At 37.6% G+C, this 12,091-nt stretch overlaps 3 protein-coding genes across 3 annotated transcripts in view; all 3 read left to right on the forward strand.

The window, feature by feature from the left end:
- Nucleotides 1-1,714, forward strand: part of LOC118744916 (peroxisome assembly factor 2) — a 4,050-nt gene extending 2,336 nt beyond the window's left edge. Inside the window, exons 3-5 of the mRNA XM_036478344.1 lie at nucleotides 4-47; nucleotides 109-1,366; nucleotides 1,432-1,714. Of these exons, the coding sequence (XP_036334237.1) occupies nucleotides 4-47; nucleotides 109-1,366; nucleotides 1,432-1,577 (1,448 nt within the window). The 3' untranslated portion in view covers nucleotides 1,578-1,714. The remainder of the gene's footprint in view (nucleotides 1-3; nucleotides 48-108; nucleotides 1,367-1,431) is intronic.
- A 3,392-nt stretch (nucleotides 1,715-5,106) lies between these two features.
- LOC118744917 (nuclear inhibitor of protein phosphatase 1) lies at nucleotides 5,107-6,888 on the forward strand. The gene is made up of 6 exons (XM_036478345.1): nucleotides 5,107-5,333; nucleotides 5,396-5,610; nucleotides 5,680-5,897; nucleotides 5,961-6,035; nucleotides 6,101-6,647; nucleotides 6,705-6,888. The coding sequence occupies exons 1-6, from the start codon at nucleotides 5,305-5,307 to the stop codon at nucleotides 6,827-6,829; spliced, it is 1,209 nt and encodes a 402-aa protein (XP_036334238.1). The 5' UTR covers nucleotides 5,107-5,304; the 3' UTR covers nucleotides 6,830-6,888.
- A 3,921-nt stretch (nucleotides 6,889-10,809) lies between these two features.
- Nucleotides 10,810-12,091, forward strand: part of LOC118745309 (WASH complex subunit 1) — a 1,345-nt gene continuing 63 nt past the window's right edge. The window contains exon 1 of the mRNA XM_036478834.1: nucleotides 10,810-12,086. Coding sequence (XP_036334727.1) covers nucleotides 10,999-12,086 — 1,088 coding nt within the window. The 5' untranslated portion in view covers nucleotides 10,810-10,998. The remainder of the gene's footprint in view (nucleotides 12,087-12,091) is intronic.

The following is a 12,091-nucleotide window of genomic DNA, read 5'->3' on the forward strand; positions in this document are numbered from 1 at the left end:
AAGGTAGCATTAGCGAGCCATTACTAATATGCTTCCACAATTTTGAGGTAAAAGAATTCTTTGATAATTTTTTTCCTATGTACTAATATAAAGTTCTTAATTCATCAGATATTTGGCATCGATAATGAAGGTAATGAGGATCTCCGCTTGTTATCTGCTTTTCAAGTGCAAATTGAGGAACTATTCACACACGATCGCAAGCATCCAATTGTTATCGTAGCCCTAACCAATGAAAAATTTCTCAAACCAATGATACAACGACTTTTTTTGGAGGTCATAAAATTGGAAATGCCAACCAATGAAGACCGTTACAGAATACTATGTTGGTTACACTCACGCGAAGTCGTCAACGATAAAATTTTCAATCAAAAAGCGATTGCAACTTTACCCCTTTTTAGTTTAGACCAAAGCGATCGTTATATGCCGAAAATCTCCCCAAAATGGTCGCAAGCGAAATCCGTTTTGCGAGATGTTGCAGAGAAATCACAGGGCTTCTTACTGGGCGATTTGCAAATGCTATATGAGAACGCAGTCCGTGCAATGCGTAACAGCCGAGAGATTAAATCCAGTTCCTGCCTCAAATTTACACACTTTTCTAAACACCTTAGCAATATGCAATCTTTGTTTGCCGATAGTCTTGGGGCGCCGAAAGTGCCGAAAGTGCTTTGGTCTGATATAGGTGGTCTTTCCAAACTCAAAGATGAAATTCAGAGTAGTATCGGTCTGCCATTGAATCACATGCATTTAATTGGTAAAAATTTAAGACGTTCAGGAATACTACTTTACGGTCCACCAGGAACTGGGAAGACTCTGGTAGCAAAGGCTGTAGCCACGGAGTGCAATTTAAGTTTCCTATCGGTTCAAGGACCAGAACTATTGAATATGTATGTTGGCCAGAGTGAGCAAAACGTACGCGAGGTCTTTGCACGCGCACGTTCAGCAGCGCCCTGTGTACTTTTCTTAGATGAATTGGATTCTTTAGCGCCGAATAGAGGTGTTGCTGGCGATTCTGGCGGTGTAATGGACAGAGTAGTATCGCAATTACTTGCTGAAATGGATGTCTTAGGCGATGCAACGAAACCAGTCTTTATCTTGGCTGCTACTAATCGACCTGATCTTATTGATCCAGCATTACTGAGGCCTGGTCGTTTCGATAAGCTCTTTTATGTAGGTCCATGTGCGACGACCGATGATAAAGCATCGGTTTTAAGAGCGCAGACACAGCGCTTCCATTTAGCTAAAGATCTAGACTTGAATGACATTGCTGCACAACTTAAGGGAGATATGTCTGGCGCTGATTTGTATTCGATATGCTCGAACGCTTGGTTATCGGCAGTAAGACGTACAGTTGATAAGCATCTTAAAGGTAAATACATACTGATATAAACATAAATTATTTATGTACGCACATGTGTCTTTTTATGCATACAGATAATACCGGTAATGAGCAGCTAGTAGCGGATAACGTGCTGGTCGAGATGCAGGACTTCACAAAGTCTTTCAGCAAGTTCGTACCATCGATCAGTAAAAATGATTTGGAATACTTTAATCAATTGAAATCGTCTTACGGTGTTTAGCCACTGTTATGTTTAGACATTGGATAACAAAATAATACACAGATGAACAATTTCAATCTAACTCTTTTTAAGAAAAATGTTAAGTAACAGTTTGTTAATGATAAAAGTTATATATAAAAATTCTTCAGCTTCTTTGAGATCTAGACTATTTATTGTAACTAGCTTATCATACGTTGAACTGTGGTGTTTAGTGATTCCCCATTTTAATTGGTTTCATGAGGTGAACACAAACACACGTGCACTTACATACACATACATACATACATGTGTACTGCAGATGATTACATTTTAATGATAAAAAGCCTACCTATCACGCCTATGTAAATACTTCTAACATTACATATCGTCGTTTAAAGTACAAAACCGCTTATCGTCATTCTGCGAAACCGCGTAACTGACATTTGCTGCCAAAAAGTGGAATTGCTCACACAAGCTCTTGGCTCAATCCTTATCCACTCGTCCTGAAATATACTAGCCAGAAATGCGTTTGCTTCATAAAAAAAAAAAAAAAACTATTTTGAAATATGAGTGTTTTTACTCTCTAAAAAATAATTTATGCAGCCTCACATATGCGGTTTTGCATTTTGTTGATACGCGGTTTTGTACTTTAAACGACGCAATGTATGTACATTAGACTGCATCACTCCCCATACAAAAAAAATCGGTACTGTATTTCCATTGGAATTATAAAAGGAGTATTCACTATGCAACTGCCAGTAAGAATTAGCCAGTAACAAAATTCAGAGAATAAGGTACCTTACTCTCCCAAAGAGAGAAACTTGCTAAGTTTTGCGCAAACATTTGCATGCTTCACTTTCGAGCATAATAATTTTTTTTAATTATTTCAGGTAGAAACCAAAACAGGACCTATACGTATATTTCTTCTTATTCTGACTTTCTTCAACATACGCTTCAATTTCTTTGTGGAAGTCACTGCCGGATTTCCTATATCGACAGTGGTGTCGAGTGCGTTCCGATTACGAATACAGCTTTTTCAGCCCAGTGCCTTTCAAATGTTTGGAATTAATTAAATTAATTGAATAAACGAATATTTACCTACTTCTTTCATTAGTAAATCGCAACAAGATTGTTCATTTTTAAATTTAAAGAAACTTGTTACACAATGTTCTGACCGACAACGAAAACACCTTGAAAACGAGTTTTGGGATTGTGGGCTGAAGGCTGTTCACACCGGCTGTTGGTGTTTTCGTTGACATTTCTTACATTCTTTGTTTACAGTTTTGCTGCCCAAATACAAAACCAAAATACATTTCCTTCAATTTCTTTTCATTAACAACCTTTTACTTCCATGCTTATTATATTTTGGTCAGCCAATTAACAATAAATCCGAAATGGCGTATTAAAAATGATATAATATGACTTCCACTTCGAAAAAAACTAGTGAAGACACCGATTGGAATGAGTGGAACGTGAGTTTTCAAGTGGTTTTCAGCGAAAAATTGTTTTCGTTTGACAGATTTTACATTGACGAAAACACAAGTTTTAGGTTGAAAACCAGTTTTAGCAACGAAAACATGTTTTTGATGTCGGTCAGAACATGGTATTACATCCCGAGCTAATAAGAGGAAGGTAAAAATGCAACCATGTGCCACAATCCTGCTTGCAAATTCTTACTGGCAAAAATTTTCTCAGCACGTATTTGCAACTCCCCCTCCTAAATGAAATGTTAAAATTGTGCTCTCTCCTTGCAAGTTTTACTGGGTTTTTGGCTAAACGAACACGATTTGGTAACAATTGGTACCAACTTGTACAAATTTTGTGCATAGCGGACACTCCTAAAATCTATTATATTTTAAGACGTTCATCAAAATATTTCGGAAAAAATATCAAGATTTACGTGAGCTGAACCGATTTGAAAACACCTCCAAAAATGGAGTTTTTCATACGTAAAAATAGTTTCTTAAAAGTTTTTTTTTTAAACCCCTCAAATGACAAAACTATTTAAGCTTAAAATATTTGCATAAAAATATTTAGAGAAAATTAAAAAAAAAATTTGAACGGAATCGTAATGAGATTGTGTATGCTGTTTTTTAATCTTTTTTTCAGAGATTGGTATAAGAAAAGCTTGAATAAGGTCAGTGTTATGCAGAAATTTTGTTTGGCAAACTGCATGCAATTGTTGTTGCGACAAACTCGGGGAAACGGAGTTTGGCGACTCTCACAGCAAACTAATTTTGTTTGGCCAAACTGCAGCAAATTCGGTGTTGTCATATACAAAAATTTTAAACAATTGCTGCTATACACAAAATTTGCCGTGATACCAAAAGCCAGAGAACTGAATTTATGCTGCAGGAGCTTCAAAAATTAGGGCACAGGTAATTGCCTATACGATATCATAAAAAATATATTAATTGTGCACGTTATTTACATCTGAAATTCTCATTTCGTGTTGGCAATAGTCATGAAAAAGATACGAGCGAATGCCAAAAAACAGGTGATCTCAGCTGTAGGCATTTTTTGGCAAATAGCTGATAGTGTTTCTACTTAGGAAACTGTACGATGACCTAAACTCACCCTTTTTATTTCTTTGCTAATAAACTCATTCAAAGGATGAAAGATAAAGGTAGGGTAAACGAACGTCATTAAAAGTTGAATTAAGAAGTGTTGGTATTTGAAAAAAAAAATTGGACACGAATGACTTTTTTGACAGAAATAAAATCACGGCTCGTGTTTTAACGAAATGTTATTGAACTTGAGCATTTGAAAGCACATTTGCATGTCTGGCTGTAGCTGAACGTGTAGAGATGCTCGCTGTTAGTTGTTAGCTCCCAGCATGTTCGGGTTCGAATGCCATCAGAGGCAACATGTAATTTTTAATTTTTGTTTTTGGTTTTTATTAATTTCGAAAAAGCATCTGAGAAGTGAAGAATAAAAGCGTGTACAAACGAAAAAATATAACAACAATGCCATTGTTAATATGTTGGAGTAGTTTTGTGCTACTCTGATGTAATGCAGGGATGGAGTATATGGTCCTGCCCTAGGACATCGCAATGTTAATTGGATCATATTTTTTATATGAATTGTGGTTAATTTTGGAGTACTCCTTGGTCCTTAGTGAGTACTCTTTACACGTATGCATGGGGTAGTCGCGATTTTTGCAGGGTTACCGTTGGTATGAACTCCTTGTGTCATCAACAGCTTCTTTATCTTTTCATATTCGTATGTAAATATATACCCTGCATACCAGGATTTCAGAGAATTCTGAAAGGTTTCACAAATTTTTTAAGAACTTTCTTTAACAAATCGTACAAAAATTGTTTTGCTAGTTCTTGTCAAACGCTTCATATGTTTCTCTTTAAAGATTCCTAAAAGAATCGTAAAAAATTTCCGATACTCTTAAAGACTTCGGGAGCATTTGTTTTCAGGTTATATATTTACGTATATCATTCCATCGCTATCACCTGCAGTTGATACGTCTTGTACACCAACCGAAAAATTTAATTCGCCAAACACGCCGAGTTTACAGCACAAACATTTTTTAGAACAACCCTATTTTAGCAAGCCACCAAAGGGAAAGCAACTCTAAAATTTGCTGGAGTTGGCAACTCTACCAACGAATGAGGGGAAAGTACCATGGTAGAAAAATTATAAACAACTGATATTTTTGCACACTTTTGGCCATGTTAAAATAATTGATAGTGAAAAATATAAAGTCCTGTTGTTACCTTTAACTTCGCTTGTCGTAGGAGCAGATAATTTCTTAAAAATGGCCAATAGTTACGATATACCAAGTTGGTAAGCTACTCACAATTAAGATGTTTCACCTGTCGGATATAAGGCTTGATTTCCCTTTACAGGGCTGGTAAGCCACCCACCGGCTTGCATTTGGATGTCCTTAAAGATGATAAACTTGTGCAGAAACTTATGGTGGATGAAAAGCGTTGCTATCTCTTCGGGCGCAATAGTCAAATGAATGATTTTTGTATTGACCACGCCTCCTGTTCGCGAGTGCATTCAGCATTCGTGTATCATAAGCACTTGAACATCGCCTATTTGGTGGATTTGGGTTCAAGTAAGTTATACACATAATATATTAGTAAAATTACCTAAAGATTAATTATGCAAACGTGTTTCTCCTCAGCCCACGGTACATTTATTGGTACCTTGCGCTTGGAACCTCATAAACCGACACAGCTGCAAATTAATAGCACTTTTCATTTTGGGGCTTCCACGCGACGATATATTCTCAGGGAGCGGCCTTCCGCCGGGCAACGTAATAGCATTATGGAAGATCTGCCCCTGAGCGAAACCAGCGACGGTGCGTTACTGGGTTTGCCTGAAAGTCAAACCGAATTAGATGTAAGTTTTTAGTTACTATACATGAAATATAACTATTATTTGTAAAGACTTGTATTGTTTTAGAATCTCACCGAATACAATACTGCACATAACCGGCGTATTTCTATGTTGGGTATTGCAGACGACAATTTGAGAAAGGTGAGTGATGTTTATTCATAGTAACACATTTTTTGCCAAATTAAATAGTTTTTCTTTTACTGAAGCAAAATGCAGCAAAACATAGTGGTCGTAAACGCCGCAATGTTACGTTTAATGACGAAGAAATTATAATTAACCCAGAAGACGTAGACCCAACTGTCGGACGGTTCCGTAATTTGGTTCAAACAACTGTTGTACCGGCTAAACGTGCTCGTTTTGATTCTGGCGGTCAAATGGGAATTCAATCAACACCAAGCGGTGGGGCCATACTATCAAACGCTGCATTATCTTCAAGTGGTTCTACTGCTCATCAAATGTTCCAGCAAAGTTTAGCAGAACTTAAGCAACAAGTGAGCTCTGCACCACTCTCTCCTTCTTCCCTCTATCAAGGACTCCCTGCATCTGTACATGACTCCCATCCAAATCCTAGTTTGAAGTTTAACAGTAGTAGCACGGACTTTGATATAACGCCAATTGCAATGGGCACGAAATTGGGTTTGTTACTGCCAAATCCAGCTCCTGATGTAACACCCGTAGTTGCTGAACCGTCGCCAGTAAAGCCCTTGATGGGGGTAGGAGCCGCACAGAGATTAGGGCAGGCCAATGCAAATTGTGAGTTCCCATCCGAAAAAAATATATTTCAATTCTTATGCTCGTCTTTTATTATAGTGCGTTTCGATCCACATGGCGTTGCTGGCGCTTCTGCGTCAGAAAGCGGTGGACACGGGCCGCAAAAGAAGAAATATGCCAAAGAAGCATGGCCTGGACGAAAACCAATGTTGGGACAGCTTTAATTTATTTATAGCATGACTGTGCGGAAGTAAAATAAAATTAGATAAACTAAATAAAATTATTATAAGTTACGACAAGGCGAATTCATATATTACGTATACGTAATACTTTTATATTGGCAGTAAGCTAACTAAGCTAATAATGTGTAAGCATTCCGAAATCAAAGTGAGACAGTCTAGTACCGCTTTTGTGAATGTATTGTGTACGTGAGTGCCGTTTTTGTGTATGTGTTGTGTATATGTTTAATTATAAACGTACGTGTTCTTTTTTTTCGTACGTTTTTATTGATATATCTGTACTGTAATGTTTTCGGAGAGTACTAGCTCTTACTGCCAATGTAGGAGTATTACATATATGATATATTGTAATAATATTATATATATAAATTCGCCTTGAGTTATGTATGTATTTCACTATATCAATTATTTTTAGCCTCCTTCCAATTTCAATTAACATTTTTTATACCCGAGCGCACTTGTGCACAAGGGTATTATAACTTTGTTCACATAACAGTTGTTTGTAACAGGCAAAACGAATCGAGATAGATATAGACAAATGTATACATAAATGATCAGAATGAAAAGAGAAATCGATTAAGCGGTGACTGTCTGTACGTCCGTCCGTCCGTCTGTGCACACGATTACTCGAGTAAAAATTGAGATATCTTAACGAAACTTTGTATGTGCACTTCTTTCGGGCGTAGGACGGACGGTATTGAAAATGGGCAAAATCGGACAATAACCACGCCTACCTCCCATAAAACGGTAATTTTCAGGAATACGAAAACTGCGATATTTTAGTAACTACTGAAGATTATTCACTCTAAATTGATATTTTCAATAAGTTTTAGACGAAAAATAAGAATATTATAAAGTTTTGGAAAATGGGCGTAGCCACGCCCACTTATGGTTACATGTGTATATCTTGGTAACCGCTGCACCGATTTCTTCCAAGCTTGGCACAGTTGTTAACCTTGGTATAACATACGAAACGGCCGAAAATTTTTAAAATCGGACAATAACCACGCCCACATCCCATATAACGGTAATTTAGAGAAATGCGAAATCTTCGATAAATCAGTAATTATTGAAGCTAATTTATTCAAAATTTATGCTTGCAACAATTCTTTACCAAGAAATACGTTTAGGATAAAATTTTGAAAAATGGGCGTGGCACCGCCCACTTATGATCACATACATATATATGTATCTCGGTAACCGTTCTACCAATTTGTACCAATTCGGTGTGGTTATTGTGCTTGCCACATAGAAGCAAAACGTGAAAATTATTGAAATCGAACTAAAATTACGGCCGCTTTTCATATAACAGTAAATTTCAGAAATGTTTGAAACTTCAATATTTCGAAATTTAAGGACGCTAATTTACTCAAAATGGATACACCCCGGTTTACCATGTAGCGGTAGCTTTCGGAAAGGTGAAAAACATATATTTAATACTTGCGCCGGGTATTTAATGTTCGGCTCCGCCCGAACTTAGACTTTCTTACTTGTTACTTTTTAGATTATTCTCACTTTTTGCGTATTCTTTAATTTCCGTTAATTTAAATTCAGTTGAGTTGGACTCTTTTCAGGATTTTGCCAGAAAAAATTCTTCTGACTGAAGGAGTGTTCGCTATGCAACTGCCAGTAACAAAATTCAGAGAACAAGGTACCTTACTGCCATACCTAAACAAAAGCGTCAGCGTTGTCTGGCTGTCAAAAAATTCTCATGCCCATACAAATTCGTATGAAGCATACCGAAACAACGCGGCGTCAACGCTGAGCGGTTGGAAAATCCGATTTTTACAGGGCGTTAGGCATTGAAGTTGGCTGCAGAAAACGGCGAAACTGTCATTTTCGTGTTACTCACAAACAAACCTATGCTTATTGTTGGTGTTATTTCTGCATTTGACGTAGCGTTGACGCTTTTGTTTAGGTATGGCACTTCGGCGTTAATGCTAGGCGTCAGAAACCGCTCCGCCGGTATGTTGTTGCTTATGATCAGGCATGGGCAGAGAGTTAGCAGGTGCTAAAAGAGCGTAAGCGTTGCGTGTACGTATACAAGCGAGAGCGCATCGATGAGAACACGACAGCATGCAAAATGAATTAGGTACACTAACACATGCTCACTTTTAGCTCACGCTTGTTTGTGGTAGTGCCCACCTCTGCTTATGATTGTCACTGCGCCATGATTTTGTTTAAATTTTGTAAAATTGCTTAGCACACTTACGATTGCTATAAATTTTGCTTCCATTTTTTTTAAGATCTTCTAATTTGAAGTCTTCAAACTAAAAACAAAAGCACCAAAATCGCATTAAGCACAAAACCCAAAAATTTTCGCGTTTTGAATACCCACTAAATTTGTTGCGAAAAGCATCAAGTTGGCAACAGTGAATGTAAACAAAAGTATACTATGACGTCAGCGATTGTGTGGATGCTGTCAAATCGACGAAGAGAGGGTTAGCGGTACGCGAATGGCGCGACCTTTATTTTCTGGATCGTGGTAGAGAATGACCAAGAATGATTGAATACAAGATTGCGCATACTTGTGTTTTCGTCCATGTAAAATCTGTCAAACGAAAACCAGTTTTCGCTGAAAACTACTTGAAAACTCACGTTCCACTGTTGTTGTTGTTGTTGTAGCAGGATACAAATTCCCCAAAGACTTTTTGGGGAGTGTTGCTGGAGTGACAGTCCTTGGCCAGATATAAATCTGGGTCGTTCCGGTTACGTAGACCCGACTGTCGTGGGAACGTTCCACTCATTCCAATCGGTGTCTTCACTAAAGCAAAAGTGAAATCATGATTCAATAATACAAGGTTCGATAAACTGACAGTTGTCTCTCTCGCACCGCTCCCTTAGCAGTGGCACCGTGTTGCTTCTTTGCACATTTACATGGAAACAGTGTAGCTTTGGTGTGATATAGAAGTATGAGCGTTTGTGCAATATGTTTATTTGTATATGCATATGAAGCATATTTAACTGATGAAAACATAAACTGTTTTTAAATGGGATGTTTACATCAATCTCATAGTAGTCTTATTTTAATTTTGAGTCATTTTGCATTTTTTATACAGCTAAATAGCACATAAATTACGTAATTTACATAGATACATCAATATTACGTTCAAAATTTCGTTTAAAATGCCAGATTTCCTGCAAAAACATAATTTACAAAAGGAATTTCACTACTAATTGCCTACTTTGCGTACTTTTCTACTACCATTTTCGCACCAAGAGATTTCATTCCTCCCCTTTTCTCCGTCCTTCGTAAATGCAACCTTTTGTAAGGGAGTGTCAAACCGTAGCTGTCAATAATTATCTTAAACTATGTTCACATATCAATATTATCTCAATCAAAGCTCGTTTTTTAATCACCCCGTTTACACAGGCAAATCTCAGATTATTAGCCGTCAAATTTGATGTGCTTGTTATTCTCACATCTCAAGGAAAAGTTATATTTCTTCTCTGTGCAACCGTGATCAAGTTTTTCTGCTATATTAAGCAATATAAATATATTTTAACTTAACATTTTATTTAAAAAAATACCTTTAAAACCCTCCTTTCCTTGCTAGCGTCCATTTTTGTTTACTTTTACATTTGCCATTTCTCCTCTTCTTCGCAAAAACAATCGATAAAACTAGGATGGACACCGAAAAGTTATCGGTTAAATCTGAGATTATTTTCTAATTACAGATTAACAAGGGAGGAATTTTATATGGCTAATCTCTTTTTCTAATTACAGATTAGGAAGTTAAGCTCGAAAATGAGGATAATCTACTTATATGTGAACCTAGTATAACCTTGTATTATTGAATCATGAAGTGAAATAAGAATGAAAGTAAGAGGTTGCTAATGAAAAGAAAATTAGGGAAAAACATTTTGGTTTTGTTTTCGTGTAGCAAAACTGTAATCAGAGGATGTAAGAAATGTCAACGAAAACACTAACAGCCGATGTGAACAGTCTTCAGCCCACAATCCCAAAACACGTTTTCAAAGTGTTTTCGTTGTCGGCCAGAACATGGTATTAAGTTGGTCAACTTGCTTTTCAATTTCGGGCAAAAATAATCGATTAATCACTACCATTTCTAAAAAGTTAACACAAAAGCAGGAATTTTCTTTATTCTCTATATTCTGTTAAAAATATACATATAGATAATTACGTTGTCATAATGTATACTGTGCCTGTGATACCACCCGATCTACGTCACGAGGAAACTATAATCCAAGCAGCCATAGCTCTGGATTGTCTACAAAAAACAATAAATTCTGTCTTTGACCACATTGACAATCGCACCCAGCGGAATAATGCGAAAGTGCAAGAGTTGAGCACACGTATTGAGCGGGCACAGGGGAAAATACGCAGTTTGGTTGGTACAAAAAAGGCAATTAAAATTTACTCACCAGCTCGTTTTCCATCGTCGCAAATTTTCCAAGACATCCCACAAACTTTTGGTAATACAGACACAATGCTGGAACTACATTTACAACAGCAGCAACAAAAACAAAATGTGGATTATGAAGTCCATAGTCGCGCAGATGCACCACCGTCTCAAGCATTGCAAGAAAAATTGGTATTCTTTCATGTTCGTTACAAGGACGTTGAAGCGCCTCAACATGGTCATACTGTTGCCGCAAGTAAAGCGCATGTAAACAGAACCATTGGTATGGGTGCGGTGCCGGAAAAATTACGTTCAACATCTTCGCTACTGCATTGCAACAGCGGCGAAGTAGTTTACGGTTGCGAAAGTGCTGAGAAAGATTCGTGGAAAAAAGCCAAATTCTTTAAATCAACACGTCAACGTCAAAACGACAACACGGAGCAAAAGCAACTCTTGGAACCAGCTCCTCACTCGTTAGCTCACCGCAATCAAAAAGTAAACTCTTTCGGAGGTTTGCGCTACACACCGCGATTGTATGAAGCGCCGGAGATAGATCTGCCACTGGATTTGCCTGATTTGCCCGGCATTGCTGATGATATACATTTCGAGGGCAAAGATCAGCAACAAATAGCGCCTTCGTTATACATTGAGAATCTGCCCGATTTGCCTGAATTGGAAGAGTCAAACTGTAAACTAGGAAACATCTCACAATCAATCGAAGTACGGGGAACACACCAACTAATGCCACCAATTCCGCCAGCAGCACTCGCGGACGTTAAGCAATCTAGCAGTGTGGTAGACTCAACTATAGTAGTAGCAACAGCAACAACTCCACCACCACCTCCTCCACCACCGCCACCGCCACCGCCACTACCACCGTTAC

The sequence above is a fragment of the Rhagoletis pomonella genome, unplaced genomic scaffold, assembly GCF_013731165.1.
Source record: "Rhagoletis pomonella isolate Grant_MI unplaced genomic scaffold, Rhpom_1.0 Rhpom_scaffold_00008, whole genome shotgun sequence".
Classification (NCBI taxonomy): Eukaryota; Metazoa; Arthropoda; class Insecta; order Diptera; family Tephritidae; genus Rhagoletis; species Rhagoletis pomonella.

Bases quoted from the DNA above. Each gene is read 5' to 3' on its own strand.
- LOC118744917 (XM_036478345.1), top strand. From the start codon at position 5,305: ATGGCCAATAGTTACGATATACCAAGTTG. The intron at 5,334-5,395 runs GTAAGCTACTCA...TTCCCTTTACAG, and splicing joins AGTTACGATATACCAAGTTG to GGCTGGTAAGCCACCCACCG. The intron at 5,898-5,960 runs GTAAGTTTTTAG...GTATTGTTTTAG, and splicing joins AAAGTCAAACCGAATTAGAT to AATCTCACCGAATACAATAC.